Source organism: Rhinolophus sinicus, linkage group LG04, assembly GCF_036562045.2.
Source record: "Rhinolophus sinicus isolate RSC01 linkage group LG04, ASM3656204v1, whole genome shotgun sequence".
Classification (NCBI taxonomy): Eukaryota; Metazoa; Chordata; class Mammalia; order Chiroptera; family Rhinolophidae; genus Rhinolophus; species Rhinolophus sinicus.
In genome coordinates, this window is record NC_133754.1 from 186,205,118 (window position 1) to 186,227,466 (window position 22,349).

At 56.8% G+C, this 22,349-nt stretch overlaps 3 protein-coding genes across 5 annotated transcripts; 1 reads left to right on the top strand and 2 right to left on the bottom strand.

Moving 5' to 3' along the window:
* Positions 1 to 26: 26 nt before the first annotated feature.
* SURF1 (SURF1 cytochrome c oxidase assembly factor) lies at positions 27 to 4,208 on the bottom strand. Of its 3 annotated transcripts, none has more exons than XM_074331313.1 (9): positions 4,014 to 4,208; positions 3,868 to 3,919; positions 2,910 to 3,043; positions 2,747 to 2,829; positions 1,819 to 2,010; positions 931 to 1,003; positions 670 to 832; positions 292 to 373; positions 27 to 216 (listed from the first exon to the last, which is right to left on the bottom strand). In XM_074331313.1, the coding sequence occupies exons 1-9, from the start codon at positions 4,206 to 4,208 to the stop codon at positions 147 to 149; spliced, it is 1,044 nt and encodes a 347-aa protein (XP_074187414.1). In that variant the 3' UTR covers positions 27 to 146. The 3 variants fall into 3 exon arrangements, with proteins under 3 accessions (XP_074187414.1, XP_074187415.1, XP_074187416.1); XM_074331314.1 differs by having other exon boundaries at positions 2,747 to 2,842; positions 4,014 to 4,098; XM_074331315.1 differs by lacking the exon at positions 3,868 to 3,919 and having other exon boundaries at positions 4,014 to 4,075.
* On the top strand, positions 4,152 to 8,914 carry SURF2 (surfeit 2). The gene is made up of 6 exons (XM_074331317.1): positions 4,152 to 4,284; positions 4,370 to 4,524; positions 5,294 to 5,397; positions 7,784 to 7,975; positions 8,113 to 8,276; positions 8,806 to 8,914. The coding sequence occupies exons 1-6, from the start codon at positions 4,207 to 4,209 to the stop codon at positions 8,887 to 8,889; spliced, it is 777 nt and encodes a 258-aa protein (XP_074187418.1). The 5' UTR covers positions 4,152 to 4,206; the 3' UTR covers positions 8,890 to 8,914.
* Positions 8,915 to 9,204: 290 nt separating this feature from the next.
* SURF4 (surfeit 4) lies at positions 9,205 to 22,292 on the bottom strand. The gene is made up of 6 exons (XM_019728948.2): positions 22,077 to 22,292; positions 14,513 to 14,699; positions 13,635 to 13,711; positions 12,887 to 12,930; positions 12,208 to 12,394; positions 9,205 to 11,540 (listed from the first exon to the last, which is right to left on the bottom strand). The coding sequence occupies exons 1-6, from the start codon at positions 22,122 to 22,124 to the stop codon at positions 11,274 to 11,276; spliced, it is 810 nt and encodes a 269-aa protein (XP_019584507.1). The 5' UTR covers positions 22,125 to 22,292; the 3' UTR covers positions 9,205 to 11,273.
* Positions 22,293 to 22,349: the final 57 nt, after the last annotated feature.

A 22,349-nucleotide genomic window follows, 5' to 3' on the forward strand; every position in this document is an offset into this window, starting at 1 on the left:
AAACAGCACCTTCAGGTAGACTGGAACGCACGCCACATAGAGATTTATTTGTACCAGTAATAGTACATGACCCAGCACAAAACCAAGTCTCTTGAAATGTTTCCTCAGTGACTTCCTGGACAGGGCTCCATCATCAGCTAACCTTGTCACAGGCCAGGAGTCCGACGTACGAATTTCTTAAACCACAGGTATGATGTGGCCGCACAGAGTCCATACCTTGGGTTAAAAGAGAAAAAGTGAACAGGTTCTGAAGGGGGGGGGGCAAGGGAGCAGCTGGGGACAGTGACTCACCAGGTGATGATGTACTGCAAGTGTTCGTTCCTCACTGTCACTCTGGTTTGCCCTCCAATGGGTCCTCCAGGGACAGTGCTTTCTGCAGAGACAGGCTCAGTGCCCTCAATTTTTGTCACACCAGCCGCTTGGTGCCTTCTAGCTCTTTTTAGAGCTCATTTTTGCATGGCCAATTTCAAGTGATTTCAGTGGGACCTTTGATGTGGAACCAGCCAGCCCCCCGAGCTTTGCCTCGTACCTGCTAAGCATACTGTCATCCCTCCCCCAACACTAGAATGTAGACAGTGGGACATAACGGGCTCCCCTGGAGTGAGAGGGAGGTAAGCAGGTCCCTTATTTACTGACGACTTGACCTGGGGCAGGCTGGTCACAACGTACTGAAGTCTGCATCGATGAAAATGGGGTCTGCACCCGTGAGCTTGGCCATGGCCTCCAGGTCCCGGTAATGCCAGTGGTTCTTTTCTGGATTGTTCTCAGGGACAAAAGGCTTCCTGGTTTCTGCCAACCGCACCATCCCGACCAGGTCCACTTCTCCCTCAATCTGGAAAGGAAAGTGAGGTTGCTCCTTCTGCTCCACGTGGAGCCTGGGCACTTGCCACAGAGCCTTGCTCACCTGAAGGGAGGGGTCATGCCCCTTACCTGGCCCTTCTGCCGTGTGTCAGGATTCACTTTCTTCCTAGGGACAAACCCTCGATTTACCAGGATGGTGACTCTAGAATAATGAAAGCATGTTGCTTCAGGTGGGGAAGGGGTTTTGAATGAGGTTCTCACTGGTGTTGACTCAGGCATCTCCAGAAAGAAAAGTCGGAAGGGTTTAAAGCAGGACTCGAGTAGCTGGCGGAGGCCTCCAGCTCCTGAAAGGCTGTGCCAATGGGAAGCCTTCCTCTGGTGCCTGTGTTTTGATTGGCGGGAGGTTAACCCCCGTCTCTACTGTGTGCCCCCCCCCCACTGGAACATGCCAACACTGCCAGAGCCAGGGTTCAGACACCCACTTCTCCCTTGTGCATCCGCCTCCAGTCTCCCTCCTAACCGGGCAGCCTGCTAGAAAGGCAGCAGGGCCCATCCCAGGCCTACAACCGGATGCTGGCTGATGGGCCCCAGGGTTTCATCTGTACATTTAACATTTGGAAAGCTGCTCGTCGCAGTGCCCCTTTACACATTTCCTTTCCCTGGAATGTTCCCATCTCTACACGTTTGGCCCCAATAGTACCTTGGGAAGCCTTCCCTGACTTGACTGTTTCTAGGCAGAGCGGGGGTTCCCTTGAGTTCCTCTTGTCTCTGATGCTGTATTTCATTGTTGACCACTAGACTTTCATTCCTTTCAAAGCTTAACACAGGACTTGTGCAGTAATAAGCTAAATTAATTGGCTTAGTGTCACAAATTACAAACTCTTCAGGCAGTTGAACCTTTCTGGGTTTCCTGGGTTCCCCAGGATATTCCCAAGGATAGGGGTTGAAAGGGAAGAAGAAAATACATGTGTTGACTCCATCTGCCAAGCTGGTGAGCTCCCTGTGAGTCCTACTCACCCCAGGTCAGTGCAGTGGAAAGGAGTGATAACATAGGCACCGCTCTGGACGGAGGAGGAGAGCCGGCCGGCCTCCCGGGCCTCCCGGGCCGGGTCCACCATGCTGCGTGGCATCATGTACAGCTCTTTGGAGTGGTCAAAGTGCCCCCTGACTTGCACCGGCCTGTACTCCAGACTTTTCAGTTCCACCGGGCTACACAGGAGAGAGAAGCAGAGCTGGGCCAAGCAAGGTCTGGCAGGAAGACAGACCCTCGGGACTGCAAACCACAAAGCCCACTGTGGCCACAGAAGGAATGTTGAAGGGAATGAGACAATGTGCAGGCACTGGGGACAGCTGGGGTGCAAGGAGCCCGCTACAGGGGGAAGCTAATCCCTTAGATGCCAAGTGGGAACAGATCTGTGCTGCCGAACTGTCCACATTACCAAGAGAAGTCAAAAATGTGGACTGCTGTGTGAATTTGATCAAATGTGTGGGACCAAACCCCACCTGCAAACACACCGGTATGCCCCCCTCCCCCCCCACTCTCCCGGAAAGCTTCATTGAAGATAGCTGTTCCGCCAGGACAGTGCTTTGAAATGAGGGGAGAAGGCAGTGACACCATTTAGGACACATTTTCAAAATACAGTCATGTCAAGACATGACTGCCTGCCCTCACCCATATCTAAGAACTGCCACTATAGGGTGCTATCAGCATGGGGGGTGGGGGGGGGGTCCCTCAGGTACATGGCCCTGAAAAGACGGTGAAAGCAAGAATCTCAGATTCCTTATATACTTCAGGCAGCTTCCCCGGGTGGTTGGTATTAGTAGGAAGCGCAGCAGAACCACCCGTCTTGAGCGCTCCCATCTGAGGGCCAGGAGGCAAGCAGAAGCCAGACTCCGCTGCTGGCGTCCAGTGAGACCAGCCCCAGGCCAGCAGCCCCACACTCACTCTGCTGGCAGAGGGACAGGCTCGGCCATAACTCTCGACTCCAGCTCTGCTATCAGCTTCAGCTTCCACTTCCGACGCTGGACCTGTGGGAACAGACTAAGCCCAGGCAAATGGCAGCAGGGTCAAGGACTCGGAGCCACAGGAGCTGGAGGCCAGTCTTTACCTGCCATGTTCCCAGGCCAAAGGCAGTCACAGGAATGAGAAGCAAGAACCACTGGAGAAAGGAGTCGTCTTCCGCTTTTGTGGCAGGTGCTTCTGCTGCTGAACTGCCACACCTGCTTGGCCTCCAGGCCAATCCTAGGAAGTTTTAAACACGGGCATGGGGTCAGAAGCCCTGAACAAATAGACTGGAGCAGCCCACTCCTCACAGCTCCGCTAATACTGCCCGAGAGCACGGGCTCCACAAGCAGTGAACAGACCACCCCCTGCGGTCAGGAGCCAGCCTGTGCTCAGCGCATGGCACTCTGGATGCTTACTGACCAAATAAAGGAGACCTCGGCCTTAGTCCTGGCCCTGCCACCACCCACGACCCTGGGTGACTGATGTAACCACCCCCATGCCTTTCACTCCAGAACACGGTGACGTGCATTGGAGTGCACTGAGACCACAGGTTCTGGCTGCTGCTCTTTGAAGGGACAGAAATGTGATACAAACTCAGGATAGTGGTTTACAGAGCTCTCTTATGAGCTTCCCCTTTTCATTGCCCATTAACTTAAAGATGAAAAATGGACACAAAGTGCATTTAAGTTTAGAGGGCGAGTCCCACCAAAAAAGAGCATCATGGCCTTGTAGATGGTGAAAAAGCAGGCCAGCAACATGAGCTGTGAAGATCAGATTTACTTTCTTTTAGGATCCCAGACACCTGGGTTTCAATCTTGGGTTGGCCCCTCATGAGGCGGACCAGACACTGCCATGTCACTTAACGTCTTCGGCCGCGTGTGGAGTATGTGTGCGAGAGGAGCCAGCCCTGGGACTGCCCTACACGCAATCAACGCTCCATTTAGAGGCACTAAGTATAATAAAGGCGACCAGAGCTTATCTCAACGCCCACGGGCCCGTGCACCGTGGAGGGGTGGGCGGCTTGCCCCAGGTGCCCAGGTTACGCCGGGACGAGTCCTCACCTGCGCGCGGGGGAACCCCAAGGACGCTCCTGCTGAACGCGCGGGCTGGGGCCTGCGGAGACGCGCGGGGCTGGCTGAGCTCGTTCAGTCCCGGGCGCGGACCCCCTAACCCGCCCGACAGGCCTCCGCCGGGCCGCCCCGCTCACCTGCCCTGCACCCGCCGCGCGCTGCAGCTGCCCCAGCCACCGCGCCGCCGCAGCCATCACCGCGCTGCTCATTCCCGGGCCTGGCGACAACTGCTTCCGGGGCGCCGCCGAGCCCCGCCCCCGGCCCCGCTCCCGGCCCCGGCTCCACGCGGTTCCAGTGGCGCACAGCTTCCAGCTCCGCGGGCCTCCAGCCATGAGCGAGCCGCCGGCGGACGTGCGTGCCTTCCTGCGCGAGCACCCGAGCCTGCGGCTGGAGCCGGGCGCCAGCAAGGTCCGCGGGGCGGGAGTCTCTGACTGCCTCCAGGACCCCCCAGCCCGCCCCGGGACCCCTCACCGCCCTGCCCTTCCGCCCGCAGGTGCGGTGCACGCTGACGGGCCACGAACTGCCATGTCGCCTGCCTGAGCTCCAAGTCTACACCAGCGGCAAGAAGTACCGGCGGCTGGTCCGCGCCTCGCCGGCCTTTGACTACGCAGAGTTCGAGCCGCACATCGTGCCCAGCACCAAGAACCCGTACGTGGGCGGGGGCGGGCGCGCGGGCCTGGCCCCGCAGGGGTCCCGGGTGGGGCAGTGCCAGCCTGAGTCTGGCCGCTGCTGCGCGGCAGACTCCGAATCCCCGACCCCTCCCCGTTGGGTGAGCGCTCCTCAAGGATGCGGGCGGTTCTGCAGCGCCCACCTTCCCAGGAGTTAGGAGACCTGCGACGCAGGTGGGAGCCCTGGAGCTGAGTCACCTGGGTGGGATCCCAGAGGATACCGGCCCTGCTGAGCTTGTTTGCTTTTTTGTAAACGCGAGGTTTGTCACCTGGGCCTGTTTGCTTCATAGAGGATTGGTGCGCTTGTCACCTGAGTTCTGAACAAGGTCAGTTTCACACCTTCATTTTAAAGGAGAGCTTTGATTGAGCTGAGTGTGCGGTTGGTAAGAATAGTCAAAAGGAAGAGGTGATGGTGAACGCTCCCGTATACGGAGAACTTTGCCAGGCTGGGTTTTCAATATGCGCTCTTCCACTGGAGCAATCTGGGGAGGCTGGCCTGGCTCCTACCAGCCAGACGGTCGGGCCACCATCCGTCAGGATCAGTGGTTCTGACCCTCCCCACCCCCCACAGAGTGAAAGTGCTCTGGAGATTTTAAGAATCCCGATGCTCAGTCCACATAATAGACCCCTTCCACTCCCCCCTCCCCATCAGCCTCTGGGGGTGATTCTGAGATGCAGCCACGGTGGAGATGGGTCTGGATCCTTGCTTGTGAACTGTCCCTGCAAACCACGGTCTTCCTGCCCCTTAGGCACCAGTTGTTCTGCAAACTCACCCTGCGGCACATCAACAGGTCCCCAGAGCACGTACTGCGGCATACGCAGGGCCGGCGGTACCAGAAAGCTCTGCGTAACTGTAAGTGCCATGGGGGACACGCCTGCCTCAGTCACAGGTGTTGGGGTGCCTGCCTACCCTCCCCCAGGAAGTGGCCTGTTGGTCATTTCGCAGTGCTGGGGGGATGCACAGGCGCGGGCCTGGCACAGTGACGAGAGGGACGAGGATAGAGACCAGGTACAAAGCAGGAAGCAGACTGCGCAGCACAGTGAGTCCTCACTTAACGTCCGTCAATAAGCTCTGCAACTTTAAGTGGAACAGTGTATAAGGAAACCAGTTTTATCATCAGCTAATTGACATAAACAAGAGTTAAGTTCCTATGACATCTCATCAGTGTTACAGTAAAACGACGTTATTGAAGGACTTGCTATAATTGGTGTCCAGGGAGCCAGGAGGGCCTGCCTTACATGGGGGGCCTGGGGAAGGCTCTCTGAGTGCTTCTCTTTAGCCTGAGATGGGGGGGGACATGTGGAATGGGGGAAAGTGCTCCAGGAGAGGCCAGGCTCTGTGCGAGGTCTGAGGCAGAAACACTTGGCCGTGTGAGGCCCTGAGGGTGTGTCTTCATTGTGCCACCGTGCACTGTGGGGTTAGAAAGGTAGGTAGGGACGAGACCACACAGGTTCGTGGAGGCCCTGGTCAGGAGCTTGTGCTGTGGGGATGCACTGAGAGGGCCACGGTGGGGACTAGCCTGATTAGTTTGTCTCAGCATCCCTGTTCCTCTGAGGAGGAGAGAGGGGACAGGAAGGAGTGGATGAGGGGACACTCGGTGACTGCAGTCATCCCAGTGAGGATGAAGGTGGCTGGGTCACCAGGTGTTGGCGGGGAAGATGGAACGATGTGGACAGAGGTTCATTGTTTTGTGCATAGAATCACTAGATGAGGGGAGTGAGGGAGAGGAAGGCATAACTGATTCCCAGGTTCTTGGCCCAAAAACTAACTGGTAGATGACAGATGGTGTCTGTCATGAGAGTGGAATCTGAATAATAGGCTTTCTGGGAAAACTCAGAGAAAAATGGGAACGTTTTAAATTGGGGGGGTGGCAGGGAAGGTGGCTGTTGAAAACATGGACCAGCGCTCAGACGATGCACCCTGTCAACACAAGGTGGCATTTGTGTCCCTGGAACCAGGTGAGGGGATGGGGCGGGGCCTGCACACTGAGGAGTCCGGGAAGGAGAGGAGGACCCTGGCAGAGTCGTGTCTGGGCAGAGAGGAGATTCAAGGAGGAAATGTTACCAAGGGGAAGATGAGACAGAAAAGTGACCTGGAAATTATACAGAGGCCGCTGAGTGGCGTGGTGGGGACCCAGCCGGGCTGGAGTGGGGTGGTGGCCTGCAGCCCCGTGGGGCCAGGGAAGGAGGACCAGGTGGGGGCAGCCAGGTGAGTTTGATGGTGGGAAGACGAGGACGGCACGTCCAAAGGCTTGACTGTTTCCCAGTGAAGAATTGAGGCCCAGTCTTCACCTGAGGGCGAAAGTGGACGCTCCTTTTCCAGGCCGTTTCTTGGCCCCTGTAGAGCCAATGCAGAGCCTGGGGACTGGATTTTCTTGTCATGTACAGCTGCTCGGGCAGGCAGGAAGGAGCTGTGGGGCTGGGTTCCCCGTGAGCAGGAGTAATTTACAATGCTGGACCTTGGAGCTGAGACAGGACGAGGAGTGGTCTGAAGGAAGCCGCATGGCGGCCAGGAGACCTGGCCAACGCCACTGTGAGGAGATGCCATCTGTGGGTTCCTGTGACAGGCCGCTGTGGGGCCACGGAGATGGTAGCAGAGATGAAGCAGGATAGGGCCCTGGAGGTGGTTGGAAGTGGACAGTGAGCTCCGAGGCCAGGGTCCAACGGGGCTTGTCCACCCCCACGAGTGATGATGGCGGGACTTGGGACAGTGAGAGCCAGCCCCCCCCCCACCAGCCTCCTCCCGAGGGAGCTGCACTGGACTGCAGAGGCTCGTGCTGACAGGGCGAGCTCCAGCAGCCCGGGTCACTCCTGTGAGGGAGGTCCTTCCAGGGAAGCCTCATTCCTGCCCCTCTGCCTCGGCCAGGGGTCGGCAAAGGCCAGCTTCCGGGCCAGGCTCCCAGCCACTGTGCCTGAGTGAGAGAGGGTTTTAGCCTCCTCCTGGTGACAGGTTGGCACGGCTTCCAGGCCAAGCTGCAGTTGAGCCCCATGGCCCCTCGGTGCCCTCCCAACCACTGCTTCCTGGAGCGTGGCTGGGACCAGAGGAGGTGCTCCAAGCTGACCTGCACCATCTTGCCCCTCGGCCCACACCCCCACTGGCCTCCCTCCTCTCCTGGTAGGGACTGAGCTGATGGCATTTCTGTGCCATCGTCTGTTTGTACACAGTGTGCTGGGGCACGAGGGTCTGGAGGACAGGGAGACATGGAGAGAACCGGGCAGTGTCCTGTCCTGTCTCCCAGATGAAGAGTGTCAGAAGCAGGGTGTGGAGTACGTGCCCGCCTGCCTCCTGCACAAGAGGAAGAGGAAGGAAGACCAGAGGGACGGTGACGGGCCGCCTCGCCCCAGGGCAGCCTTCTGGGAACCCGAGTCCAGCGATGATGACAGCGCAGCCCCGAGTGACAGCGACACCAGCATGACAGACCTGTACCCACGTAAGAGGGCGCATGTCCCCTCCGGTGCTGTCCGTTTCCATCAGCACGGGGCGGGCTCAGGCCTGTCCTTCCCACTTCCGCCCTTAGCCCTGTACAGGTGAACTTCCCCTCCAGCAGCCGATCCCTCTTCCTTCTAGCCGAGCTGTTCACGAGGAAGGACCTGGGGCGGACCGAGCACAGGGACAGCCCCCATGACTTTCTGACACATGAGGACAGGAAGCCAACGCGTCCAAGAGAACAGGGCCCTGGGGACAGAGAGCAGATGGAAGGAGACCGGGAGCTGACCCTCAAGCGTGGCAAGGTGAGTGGCACCTGCAGGGCTGCTAACTGGCAGCTGCTTCCTTTGCACTGGTTTTCAATTTCTTTTGAAAAATAAAAAAAGAACCGTTTTCACAGATAAAATCCCAAATTAACTAACACATAACGTAAGCTAAGAGCCAAGGCTGCTCTGCTGGCCTGGGGGCTGCTTCCTGGTTTGCAGGAAGCCCGGCTCCAGGGATCAGGTTCAAGACCACTGGTCTAGGGGACAGCACCTGAGTGCAGCACAGGAACCAGAGGGAAGCAGTGGATTAGACACCAGCCTCGCTCCCTTTGCTAGAGGAACAGAAGGGGCTAAGAGGTCAGGTCTTTGGTGTGAGGTGTGGGCATTCGAAGCGCTGCCCCTTGTGAGCCCTGTGGCGGCACCCGGAAGCCGCAGCTGTAAGGGAAGCCGTGGGTGGAGAGCTGATCGAGGCGTTCCCAGCCGAAACCTCCCTGTCTGCGGGTGGGGGCGGGAGCCCGCTCAGCACCCCTGCCTCTCCGAGCTGATCAGAACTCTGTTCCCGCCACAGAAGCAGCTGGCCTCACCAAAGAAGAGGTTCAAAAGTCATCACCGCAAACCTAAGCGCTTCCGGTCTTTTAAGCAGGCGGGTTAATAAACGGTTGCTGGAGGAAAACGTCTTGAAAGCCTTGAGTCCTTCAGGAACGTCAGCTCGTGTCTGGCCGCCCCCGTGCGTCCTCCTGGGGTGGCCCAGGGCTTTCGTCACCCCTGAAGGCAGGGCTGGGAGTCTGTCCCACAGATGTCGGGGTCCCATCCCCCACATCCAGGACGTAGCAGGGACCCCAAGAGAAGAATTCTGCCTGGACGTGGTTTCTGAGTGGCCGTCAGCGAAGCCGCTTGCTCCCTGCGGCACCTGGAGAGCCCTAGCCAGGTCCCTCCCGACTGGACGGCACCGGAGGACCACACTGCATACAACAAATGCCATTATTTATTTTGATGTGTTTCCAAAAATTAAAACGTTTCAAACACAACTAAGATATAAAATACAGCATAAAATGAGATTCATACCTATTTCCCACATAAAGCAAAAAATTACTCAGAAGTTGTTTTGCCAAAACCAATTGATAGATTGTGTGTTCCGCTCCTCACAAGGGCGTCTCCCCCGGCCCAGGCACTAGCCCACTGGGGGCAAGAGGGTTCCGGGGCGGCGACAACGGCCTCCAGCATCGAGGATGACCAGGTACGATCATGCCACTCGGCCTTCTGGGCTGTCGTAGTTACCACAAATCAACAAGGTCTCCCCAGCACAGGGCCAAGCACCTGTACCCTGCCAGAAAGTGCCCCAGGGAGACCAGCTTGGCCAATGGTGCCACTGGACAGGGCTGTCATGCTGTGTTAACAGGGAAGGGGGTGTGGACCAAGAGACCACCGGCTGAAGTTGAGTCAAGAAACCACCCTCGTACATGTAGCGAGTGACCGGGAATAGAAACGCCCTCTGTCCTTCAGCCATTGCTTCATCTAAATAACACTCTGGATGTGGCTGGGACACAGGTGGGGTGGTGAAAAGTGCTCCACCACTCCCCTGGGGTTAGGTGGGTCCAGCAGCAGAGTCAAGTACGGATCTCAGAGCATTGCTGGACAAAAGGTGGCCTCACTGTACCCGAGAAGCCAACTGGGAACATGAGGTCTCCCCACCTCACCCTGGCTCTGGTCTGAAAGGTGAGCATGGAGCCTGGCTCAGGACTGGGGGTGGCACTGAGGCCTGCACACCCAGCTGACAACCAGAGGAAAGACGAGGCCCAGCTGACGGGCCTCTGGGCCCTCGTCCTGAGTCTGGTCAGGCTGGCCCAGTCGGCCTGCCCCTGAAGGATCAGGGAGAGGACAACGGGGGCACAGACACATGCTGACTCCCTGGGTGGCCTCCACTACACGAGGACGAGCAGAGAACAGTAACGGGCACTCACCCCCCAAGAAGAGAAACACAGTGGAAGGCAGTGTTAGGAAACTTGAAGTACAGGAGTCAGACCCAATCGGTAAGGCACCACAGATCGTAAAAAGGAATTTGGGCTGCATTCGGCATAGCAAACAGACGCTCTGAGCAAGCAACAGCCTCGTGAAAAGGTACGTCGTGGCTGCACAGCCTGGGAGCATCCGCAATCCAAAGGAAAACCGGGCGGGCTCGGCCAGGGCCAGCTCTGCCCGTGGCTTCCGAAGGCTGCACAAAGTCAAGTGTGAGGTAACTGGTCTGCAAGCCGACGCCGTCACTGCCCTGCCCCACGGCCAGGCCTGGGGGGCATGCGGTTCCCTGCAGGCTCCGGGCCGTTTCCCCAAGGACTTCTAGTACGTCCAACCCCACCTTGAGCCACTTAAGCTCCTGGTGTGTGACCCCATAAAGCGGCAGCAGTCTGAGCTGATTTTCTGATTAATCAACGACTTTCACCATGAACCGTTGCCCCTCTAATAGAATGCTTCATTCTTTGGGGGTTGAGTTTCTCTAGATATTTTCACTGTCCCTGTAAAGTGTTAACAGGGCAGAGCAGAAATAGCGTGGACGCCACTGACGCGATTTTAAACCAGGGAATTTGACAGCGTGTTTGTTGTTTGGCTGGGTCATCCCAAATCATTTAGTAGTTTTGGCTAAAAACGTAAACTTTTAAAAAAATAAGAGGGAGACTGCTTTGAATGGTACACAGATGTATCTGCTCACAGTACAGCTCAAAGGCCCCCCACCACCCAAAGAAGAGACAAAAATAGGACAGAGAGGCCCCAGCCACCCCAGCCGCTCACGCCAGGAAGCCAACGCCTCGCCTTGGGGAGGGAGGTGCTAACCGGCCGGCCAGCTCTGAATGGTCAGCTACCAGGTTGTGGGTCCAGAGCAGATTTAGCCATCAATTTTCAGGTGTCTGCAAATAAAGTTCTCAAAACATCTGTGCCTTTACCAAGAGGGGAGGGAAGAGGACACATAAATGCTGGCAGTTTTGTCGAATCCATCCCGAACCGGTCCTCCGTGGCCACGGGTCTTAGCCAGGCAGGGGTCTGTTACCACTCTTTCTTCTTCTCGTCCATGGAGACGCCGCCGGGGCCCAGAGCCACCACCAGGAGCAAGCCCCCGATCACCGACATGGTCTGGAAGAAGTCGTACTTGAGAAAGTCGTGCATGGGCTTGTAGACAGGAATGGTCCAGAAGGCGTTGAAATACACGTTGATGGCGAACAGCCAGACGACCAGAGTCAAGGCAGCCAGCTTGGTTTTGAAGCCGATGGCCACTAAGATCATCAGCGCCGTGCCCACGATGTTCTGGAGAATCTGCGGAAGTGGAGAGGTAAGAGACAAAAGGCGTGAGGGAGAAGAGGTGCCGCGTGTTGTCTAAGGGGCTGCTCCAAGAAGACGCCACTAAGGGTGTAAGGGTGTGCTGTGCTGGCGGGGAGGAGCGGGGGAGGAGATAGCACAACGCTCTGAAGTGCAGAAGGTGTGGGGAAGACACATCTCCACTTAGCGGGCAGAGCTTTCCCAGGACCCGCCAAAGTTTGGCCCTGGTGGACCTCCACATCTTAGAAGCAGCCTCCCGTCCCACAGCCGGAGACGCCTTGGAGGGCACACGCTCAGCTAGTGCTCTATAAGCTCCTGGGGGACAAGGACAGAGCCTCAACTCCGTACCCCCAATACCTGGCACAAAGATTATGTGCCCAAGGTGTGCGAGTGGTGAGGAAGGAAGCAAACAAAGGAGTCTAAACTTGCACCAGGACCCCCCGAGGTCAGGCGGTCTCGACTTCCTGTTTGAAAGGTGGCTTCTTAGCAAACAAGAGCCTGACAGTTTTCTGTTTCTCTTAATAGGATCAAAACGGTGGCTTCCTTTGAGCCAGCTCCTTCCAGTGGCTTCCCGGCTATGCTCACTACACAGTGGCAGGGCAGGGGCAGCGCCCCTTCCCAAGGACAGCAGGGCAGACCTGCTGAAGTGAGCCGGAATACTTACGGAGAAGAAGCTGGCGTCGAAGTGAAGGAGGGTCATAAACATCAAGACCAGCAGGACCCTGCCCCCGAGCTGCATGTACTGTTTGGGGGAGCTCTCACGCATGGTGGGGACGCCAGCAAACATGCTCTTCCCCTCTGAACGGGACTCTGCTAAGAGCAGCAACAAGCCGCCTCCCAGGGCCAGGTTCCTGAGGACAGAAACACCAAGCTCGTCGCTAGGGCTCGGCAGGCTCTCCAGCGCCCCCAGACCAGTCGGCCCTATGTCCCTTTGTCCAGCTCAAAGAGGACCAGGTGGGTGCGAGCCCACAGGACCACCTACAGGAAGCCTTCTGCGAGCGGAGACACGGATGTGCCTGTACCACTGAAGAGTGATGACGGCTCCCCCGGACGCTCGGAACCCAGTTCTGGCCACAGCTTTACTGTTGACAGGCTGGGTCCCTGTGAACAAGAGTGTTTCCACTCGGACCCTCCCTCCCACGTGAAATTCGGGGTCGGGAGAGATGACTTCATTCTCACTTGTGTTCTAGGCTGTGGGTGGGGGTGGGGAAGGCTTTGCCAACACCCACCACAGGTTCTTAGCACAGTCTGGACCCCATGAAGATTCCGCCACCTGATAGTTACAGCGGCGAGTTCAGAGGTGGGAGGGAAGAACACTGAACTCTCCCAGCAGGATCACGTACCTCATCAAAAACTTCAAGTCCCATAAAATGCTGTAGGCAATCGTCTGAGGGGACAGAGGACAGAGGAAAACAAGTCTCAGCACTCTCAAATAAACTTGTTTCTACAGAATTAATGCCGATAGGTAATTTTTCAAATATAAAATGCACAAAATCCCTTTGTAGGACACGCAGGCCAACTCCCAAGCCAGCAGTTGCGCTCGGCCTTTCTCAGAGCGTGCTTATGGCCCCTGGACCTGCTTAACCAGCTGGGCCCAAGCTGTCTGGAGAGCATGGCGGCTCTGCGACCATTGATCAGACTGAAATGTTAGGTGTTAAAGATGTCATCTGAATAGCTGGGTCGAGACGGAAAACCGTAACAGTGTCCTGGCTGCCGCCAGCCACGTGCTCTCTCCCCTCGTCAAAGGAAACTCGGGAAAGTGGGAAAAGGTGGGGACCCAAAGCTCAGCACTGAGGGGTACCAGCCTCCCCAGCCCCGCTTGGCCGTCTGGTTCTCTTGAGTTTGCCTTGAGGAAAATCGAGCGATTTCTCAGAAGAGGAGTTCCAGGCAGACACTGAGAGCTGGAGGGGGAGTGATGCTGAATCCTCAAAAACGCCTTTTCAGAAACTGTTCCAACCAGAGCAAGGACAAGCGAGGCCCTGACCACGAGCCTCGTTTACCGCAGGGCTGAGTCCTAAGTAAGACCCTGGCCGTGTGCCCCTTTTACCTGCAGGGCTGATTCCTAAGACCCCAGCCGTGCGCCCCACTCACCTGTAGGGCTATGATTCCGAAGAGCCCGAAGCAGGCGTACTGCACAAAGTTCCTGCTCAACACGAGGATGCAGCCAGCTGGAGAGGAGAAGGGTAGGGGTCAGGGGCTTCGGGATAAGGGCCGGTGAGGCGACACCCCACTCAGTACCTGGCCACCTCACCTGGCCCCCAGGTGACACCCCACTCAGTACCTGGCCACCTCACCTGGCCCCCAGGTGACACCCCACTCAGTACCTGGCCACCTCACCTGCCCCAGGTGTGGCAGGAGCCCAACGACCCACCGCCAGCCAACATCAGCTGGTAGGAGGGTGAAGGGCAGGCACGGACCCCACACACGACTCCACGGGACTGCACAGTGGGTCCCTTGCTACAGAGTGCGGGCCACGTGCCCAGTCAGCTGCCCGCAGAGGCTCTACTATGGCATGCTTCAGGACCGGCTGACGAGTGCAAGTCCCCTTCATGCCACACAGGTACAAGGGCGGGAGGGCTGCCACCAGAAGGCCTGCGGCCAATGTGAGCTGCATTCCGGTCCAGTGCTTTCCCTTCCCTTCCCCGTTTACCGCTATGTCTCCTTTCCAGACACCTTGCTTTTTGACTGTCTGGGCTCCTCGCTGGCCCACCCAGGTCACCCACATTTCCTGCTTTGGGCACTTAAAACAGGGACTGTGTCCTACTTCCTTAGCAAGCCCCCAGCACCGAGCCCAGGGCTGAGCCCAGCGCCCCCACCCAGCACCAACTCCCAGGCCTGGCACCTCCCGGCACGGGACCGAAGTGGGGAGTGGAGCGGACACCTGTGGGGAGACCCTCAGGGCCACCACTGTTGCTGGGTGTCTGACGATCACGCGCTTTGGCCGTGGTGGTGGTGAGAGAGCCACTTACTCAGCTGGCCCAGCAGGTTGAGGAACACGAAGGAGGAGGCCAGCAGGTAGCCGCAGCCCCACGTGCTGTCGATGTAGTCCCGCTGCTCGCCCCACTGGAACCACATGCGGACGCCGTCCTCCAGGAACGTGCTGATCAGGCACAGGCGGGCCACGTGCGGCAGGTACTGCTTCGTGACTCGGAGGAACTGCGGGGCCACAGACACCGTGAGGGCCTCGCAGGGCCACCACACCCCAGCCAGGTGGTCCTGGGCACTGTGCATGTGACTCAGCAACTGCTGCCAGCACACCCTGTCGGGCCGGTGTGCGACAACCCTGCATTGGGCTGTCGGGTTCAGACCCTGTAAGGTGACGGTGTGACATGTTTCTATGACCTCCTCTGTCATCTCAGCAGACACGTGTAGGTGGCAACTACAGTCGTCAAATGTGGACTGCCACGAGCCACACAGCTTCTGTTCTCAGGCAAGGGCGTCAGCAGATCAGAATCCCAGAATGGCAGAGGGGACAAGCCCTTGGAGGTCACCTAGCCCAGAGTTCCTCCTGGTGGCCCTTCTGCGTCCGGGACAGGGCCATCCTGTATTGTGGGGTGTCCTGCACGCACGGGTGGCTAGCAGCATCCCTGGCCTCTGCCCACTAGATGCCATTAGCAGCTCCCCTCCAACTGTGACAACCAAGAATGCCTCCAGACACTGCCACATGTCCATTGGGGTGGGGGCCAAATCACCCCCACCCCCTTAAGATCCTTTCATTTTACAAACGAGAGCTGAACCCCAGAAGGGAGAGGGGCTCCCCAAAGCAGTGCTGACCTGACCCAGCCTGCTGGTCACGGCTGAGCCCTTGGCCTCCCCTCCACCCCGGCGATGCTTAGAGACCCTCTAGACAGAAGAGAGCTGAGTGGGCTCAAGATGACAGTCCGCTGAGGTGACAGCCAGGGTCCCAGGCCGAGAGGGCTTCATGGTCGGTCAACAATAAGCTCCTGTATCCCCAAAAGCTGCGGGCAGGGAGGAACTGCCAGCCTCTGGCCAACATCCGTGTGCGGTCAGGAACCAAGGTGCACTTCCGGACCGTAAGAGTTCCCTCCAGGCTCAGGATGGCACTTGGGCAACTCTGTGTGTGTGCAATTGTCAGTACACACCTGAACTTGGCATGGCTCATGGCTAGAAAGCTCCGGGATTGTTTTTAAAAGCCTGCTAGGCCAAAGCAAACTAAGAACATGCTAACAAATGGGATGGACAACTGTTTCAACAGCTATGCAATTCAAGTGTGTAAAACCACTGGCAAATGTCAACGAGAGAAACACATTTATAACTTCCGCCTACTCCGTGCGAGTCATGCCATTTATGATGGCATGATTAGGACACAAGTGCAAGTAGAAACCGAGGTACAAATGTCATTCGGGTATACCACGTGCACTTTCTCTTACCAACCGTATGAAGCTCTGATACAAGGGGACAGAAATCCTACAACACATGATAACATAGCAGGAACTCGGGAGAAAGATCGGGGACCCACCCACTTGGGTGATGTGTCAGCAAGCGAGAGTCTAAAGGGCATCCATGAGTCTGACCCCTCAAAGGACAGGGAAATTAATGTCATGGCCCCTCATAGGACTGATTAAACCTATTGTGGGAATAATTGAAGACGTATACAAGAACATTTCTTCATTTTTGGCATTTTGAAGAGTTGCTTGAAAATCCTAGAAACTGATAAAGCTGTCAGTTGCAGTTAATGAGCCTCTGGTTATTAAGTTCAATCATTAGTTCATCAGCTTTGGCTCGTCAGCAGAGAGAGCTGGCTCACCTGGGAGGGAGGGAGGGAGGGAGGGCGACGAGGAAGAGATTACAAGCCAGGTGTCCATTCTCTTCCACTCTACTGAGCGTGAACCCCCAGATGTCAAATTCTGCACACGTATGCTCAGCCCTTGACCCCCCACTGAAGCGGCAGCGAAGCAACAATGAGACAGACAACCAAGCGGGTAGGGACATGACTACAGGCTGAGCCTGACGCCCTGTGTCCTCACCCCAACTCTGCTACCCACCAGCCAGTGCACTGTCACCATGGACAAGATGAGTTACTTTTGGGGGGCCTCTGCTATCCTTCTACAAAGCGAGGACAACTGGCTTAATGGTTGCTAAGGTTCTTCCCAACTTTAATATGTAGGAGAAGAGAGAAGGTCCCAAATGGTCCTATATGAATTCTGGAGTCCACGCAGAACAAACAGATGTACACACATTCAGTGTAAACACACAAACTGCCTCATCAGGAGACTGGGGGACGGCTGACGCCACACACCCTCCCGTTTCTGCTTCATGGCCCAAATGCTTTCGAAACGCCCAGCAACGGTGTAATCACCCCATGTCCTCCAGGAGATAAAGAGCCCCTCCTGGGCTCTAACACAACGGCCTTCATATCAAGGCCCCGCCGAGTCCCTGGCAACGACACGGGCCTCACCTGGACACCTGAGCCAGGCACACTCCAGAGGACGGGAGCCATGGAGGGACTCCCAGGGGTGGGGTGCAAAAGGCAGTGCAGGGACAGACATCAGAGGTGCTCGGACCAGCCTCCCAGTTGGAGCTGAAAGCTGCTCTCTGCCTAGTCTGTCCGTCCATCCGTCCATCCTCACCAGGAGCAGCAGAGCCACGGCCCACGGCGAACACGGGCGGGCAGTGCAGCCGCCAGACGGAGGCAGTGTTTAAAAGCCTCCGTGATGAGTCTGTACTCTTAATTTGAGTGTCTGGGTCAAGAGGATTAAAGAACAACAGAGAGAGCCTTCCCCTCAGACGGGTAATTCATTCCTCCTTCCCTGAGCAGACGTGCCCAGGAGACACACATCTCTTTGCTTTGGGGAAAAAAATGCAAAATCCAGGAATTTGCTCTGAACTAAGCATGCCCCTGATTACCAAGTCAAACAGGGCCTAGGCTGACTGCTCTGTAAGTCAGGCCAATCCAGGGCCCCTTGGAAACCAGCTACCCTCTAACGAGCAGCTGTTTGGACTGAACACGAAGGAAAAGAACTGTTTAACATGAGACCAGACCCAATTGTGATCTTATTCCCTACATGTGTTTTGGTCACAATCGTTCAGTCCTGGCCACTGAACCCACATCATGCTGCTCTAGACAGTGTCCGAAAGCCAGTGTCCCCTCAGGACAGCAGAGAAGAGCCCTGGCAACAGGTATCCAGGCAGCACCCAAGGGCGAGAGCAGCCCCTGACCGATGCACGAGCTAGGCGAGCGTCCAGTATCCACTACGGGCCCTGGCGGCCAGGGGCTGCCTGCTGACGGCACTCAGGAGAGAACCGTGACACGACTGCTGGAGGCAGACACGGAGCGGTGAGCCTGCAGGAGGAGGTGACACAGCCAGGTATCCTCTGAGGCAGACCGTTCACAGGCATCTCAGACCCCCACGATCCATCACGATCTGTTCACAAGCAGTGACAGCATCTGAGGGACCTCAGAAATACGGGAAGCTGAGATTTATTTACAAGGGGTTATTATTTTGGAGGATTGAAGGGGATTTAAGAAATGTAATTATACCCAGCCCGAGTGGTAACTCTGGATACCCTTGTCATGTCACACAGCCACCTGCAGCTCCCACCGAACACAGAAAAGCCTACTTCAGGACAAAAAGGAAGTAAAGAAAGCAGCCTGCAGTTGTTGGTTAGTGAGAACTCCACGGAAGACGAACAGGCGGTCCGCCTTCCTTGTTGCCCTCCTCCAGGGCCAGCTCACACCCGCACATCCCAGTAAACTGCAATCTGAGGCCGGGTGACGTCCCTCACCCAGGCTGAGTCAGGTGGGTGCAGGGGTTCGGTGACTCACATGCGCGTCCACCGTGACCCAGAACCCCCCAGCGAGTCCCTGAGTGCTGCTCTGTAGTTTCATGTTGTACCTCGACGGACAGGAAGAGGTGTCAACTGGCCCTAAGCTGGAGAGATGGCCTGGCTTTCTCTACCAAGAATCCACGCGTGACACAGAGCCTAACTAACTGTAGGAGGGAAGTGACACGCCACGCGGAAGAGAAGACAGCTGTACCTCCCTTTCCAGAAGTGCCAACCACAATGTCCCTATGTCTCCATCAGAAGAGGTGGGGTGGCTTTTCTAAACCTCCTGTCTAAGAATGAGTCAGCTCCTCTCTGCTCTCTCCCCATTCCTGGTGGCACAGGGCAGGAAGCCCTTGGCGGGGCAGGTGACAGAGCCGAGGAACATGAGGAAAATGCGCAGAATCCACCGGTCACCACACCTGACAGCCATCACGAGCTGTTGGGCCAGAGCTCTAACACCTGTGGCTGTATGTGCCCAGTTCCGTGTCCTGTCAGGGCCATCCTCGCTATCCCACACTTGACCAGAGGTCAAGTGGAGCTCCTGGGGGTGACAGCTCCTAAGACTGGCTCTGTCATGCCAAAGGACAGGTACAAATACCAAGTACACACTGGAGAATAAGGCCCCATGCAGCGTATCTGTCACCTTGGTGATGAGCCATCAGGCAGAACCCATTGAGTGCTAACTAACACCCTCGTTTACTGGTGTAAATATGCTCGAAGTTACCTCCTGCAGGTTGCCAGTCAGTACCAGCTGGCATGATTTTGGACAGCTGAGGTCATGAGTCTCTGGCCCTTCCGACCTGGTCTCAGATGGCCTCTGAGGGCCGAGCTCCCGGAGAGCACTCAGCAGTTTCTCCAGCACCTGGCCTCCTGGGAGCCGGAGGACACTGTCCCTGGCTGCCTGGGGCAGGCGCTCGATGCCAGAGCTGCACTCGGGAGGAGCCTGTCAGTGGAAACTAACCAGGCCGCTTACCGGGCGCTCTCGCCTCTGTAGGCCTGAAGGACAGGTCACAGTATGGCTGGGCGGCGAGGAGGCCACGGAGGGGTACAGGACGGGACCCAGAACTTGAGCCCACCACGTGCCATGCACCACCACGGCAAGCCTCCGTCTCCACACCTGAAGATGGAGACACCACGGCCAACCTCACATGGTCCAGGGGGAGACAAGTACTACGTCCGGAGGACCTGGACCAGCACAGGTGCTGTTAAGGTTCGGTATCACTGTCTTAAGTACCAGGGGCCGCACGGACCTTTGTAGGTTCCACTCTTAGCAGCCCCAGCTTTCTGGTCAAATCTTGTCACTTCATTTATGCTTGTCTTCTGAAGGCAAGGCTAGGAAAAATGGATATGTCAAATTATCTGATCGGTGACCTCGGTATTTCCCCATTCCCTTCAAATTAGATCACTTTCATTTTAAAAGCCTAGGCTCTTAGCACCTTTAATATTGGCAGCTTGTTTTAATACGATGTGGAGAAGTGTTCAAAACAAAAGCACCAGCGTCCTCCTCCCGCACGTGCCAAGCCTGCCTGTAGCAGAAGAGGCCCGACTTTGGTTTTAAGGAAAACCAGTGCTGCTGCCCTCCCAAGTCATCCACCAAGGGGCATGGTGATGTCTGCTGATATTCTCTGCCACCACCAAGGCGGGGCCCTGGTGCTGATAAGCTGACAGCAAGAGCCCGCACTACCAGACAGACGCTGCCTCGGTCCACTTTGGTCTGTAGCAGCATGCCCTTCCACAGGGAGTGCTTTGCCCTGCACGTGCCAGAAGAGGGACACCAGGCCTCAGAAGCATGATGCATGTGGCACTAGCCTTGAGGCCAGAGCTGGGTTGGCTCCTAGGGCCGTGGCCCCAGGCCCGGCCAGGTGCCTCAGTGGGCCTCGCCCCCTTCCCCACAGTAACTTGGTGCAGGCCGACCCTATTGCCCCTCAAGGGCCTTCCTGGGTGCAAGATTCTGTTTCTTTCATTGATAACAAAAAATGCATGAAAGGCAAAGAAGGAAGGATTATGTAAAGAGATCTGAACTTTTTTTTTCAGTAGAAGAGTTTATCATTTGATAGTTGGCAGCAGCTCAGCTGGGGACATTTTATCTAGGTTTGATTATGAAATTCACTTGCAAAACCAGGGTTTTCCAGGCTTAAGAGTGAGTGTTCATAGCTCTCAGTTCCCTTGGCTAAAAGGAGCCATCTTCTACGGAGTTGCTACTTGGGGGAAGAAAATTGGGTCACTAAAATTATGTCAGTGAAAACTGACAAAGAAAGCCTACTTCGTTCTTGAGAGCTTTCAATATGAACTGTTTCTGCGAGGGACACAATTTTTAAATTGTGTCTAGAATCACAGGAAATAACTATTTCTTCAAGTTGACATACTTTCCCCCAAACTGGTTTTAAAGTATTGGCTCACAGGAAAGTGGGGCACTGAGAACCCAATTATGAGGCCATACTGGAGAGATACCATCCCTCGAGGGGAACGGAAAATCTCGTTCACTGATAACTGATCAGAAAACGCTCACTTATTGGGGAAAAAAAAAAAATCATACCACACGCACAAGCCTTCTAAGAAGCCCAGCCCCTGAGTATGATGACTTGATATCGCCCCATAAAAGTTAAAAACTTAACCTCACTACTTTGAACTCTAGCAGAAGCACACACACACATCGAGTGAACCAAGGCAAGGATGGCAATTGGTCCAGATGAGAAGCTGCCTGCAGGGGATAAGGCTGTTAATCTCCACACATAGCGGATACTTTCAGAAGTAAAAGGCACGCAATTAAATAATCCCCACCACCATCTTTTTGCGGAGCAAGTCACACAAGAGGGTGGAGGCTTGGTCCTCTCCCCCTCCAGGGCCTGAGTCTGTCCAGCCAGTTTTAATACTGTGAACAGTATTACTCAACTGCCTGTTTCAAGGGCTTCCCTGTCGCTCAGACTGCCACCTGTGCACTTCTGGAAGGAACAATCCCCAGGAAGATAGGCTTCCCCTCCTCCCAGGTTTGTGTACAGAGACCCATTCAATTCAGTCCCAGGGCAGAGTCCAGGGAAGGGAAACGCAGGGTCAAAGGGACCCCATGAGTCCACACATCTGGGAAAGAGGAAAGACAAAGTGCTGTGGCTTTCTGTCGTTGGGGTGCAGACCAGGACGCCTCCTTTCCTCTGGCAGGAACCCCAACTCTAGTCTGACCAACCGTTTAGGATCCCAGCTCCCATCCCGCCTCCTAAGAGTGGCCAGTAAAAGGAAAGGCGTGCAGGGACCACCCCAACAGTTGGGGATGGAGAGGACTTGCCCCCAAGGGGCTCTGGACGCCTTCTCAGGAGGCGTGGACGCGGCCACTCACACCCTTCACCTTCCAGGAAGGCCCAGGCCAGGATGAGGGGACGGGTCGCCGAATTGGGTGCTGAAGAAGGGCCCGAGAACACACCCCGAGCCCTGGTGGGGAGGCGGCGAGAAGGGCAGGCAGGGCCCGAAGGATGGATTTGGGGGTGTCCCAGGTCAGGACGGGCGACGAGCCCAGGAGGGACGTTCCTGGTTGGGGGAGGGGGCGCGATCCCTCGGTGGGACTGGGAAGGGAGAGCGCACGGCCCAGGCCTCGGGGTGGCCGTGCGGAGCTCCGGAGGGGCGAACGGGCTCTGGGGTCGGCCAGGGCTCGGGGCCGGGGTGGGGGCGACGGGGACCGGGAGAGGGGGTCCCGGGGAGGGGCTCTGCGGGAGGGACCCCGGGCGGGAGGCCAGCCAGGCCCGCAGGCCGCACCTGGTCGGCGAAGTCCTCGGCCGTGCCCATCAGGTCGTTCTGGCCCATGGCGGCGGCGGGAGGCTCGGCTCTCTCGCTCGCTCGCTTGGCGTTCGGCCTCTCGGCGCCCGCGCCCGCGCCCGCTGCGGCCTCCACAGGAAGTGCCCGGCGGCCTGCCTCGTTCCTCGTCGGCAGCTCCAGCGGCTGCCACGTAGGCCAAGCCTTAAAGGGGCCGCGCCGCCGGGCCCGCCCGGGCCGCGCCTTAAAGGGGCCGCGCACCGCCCGCAGCCGCAC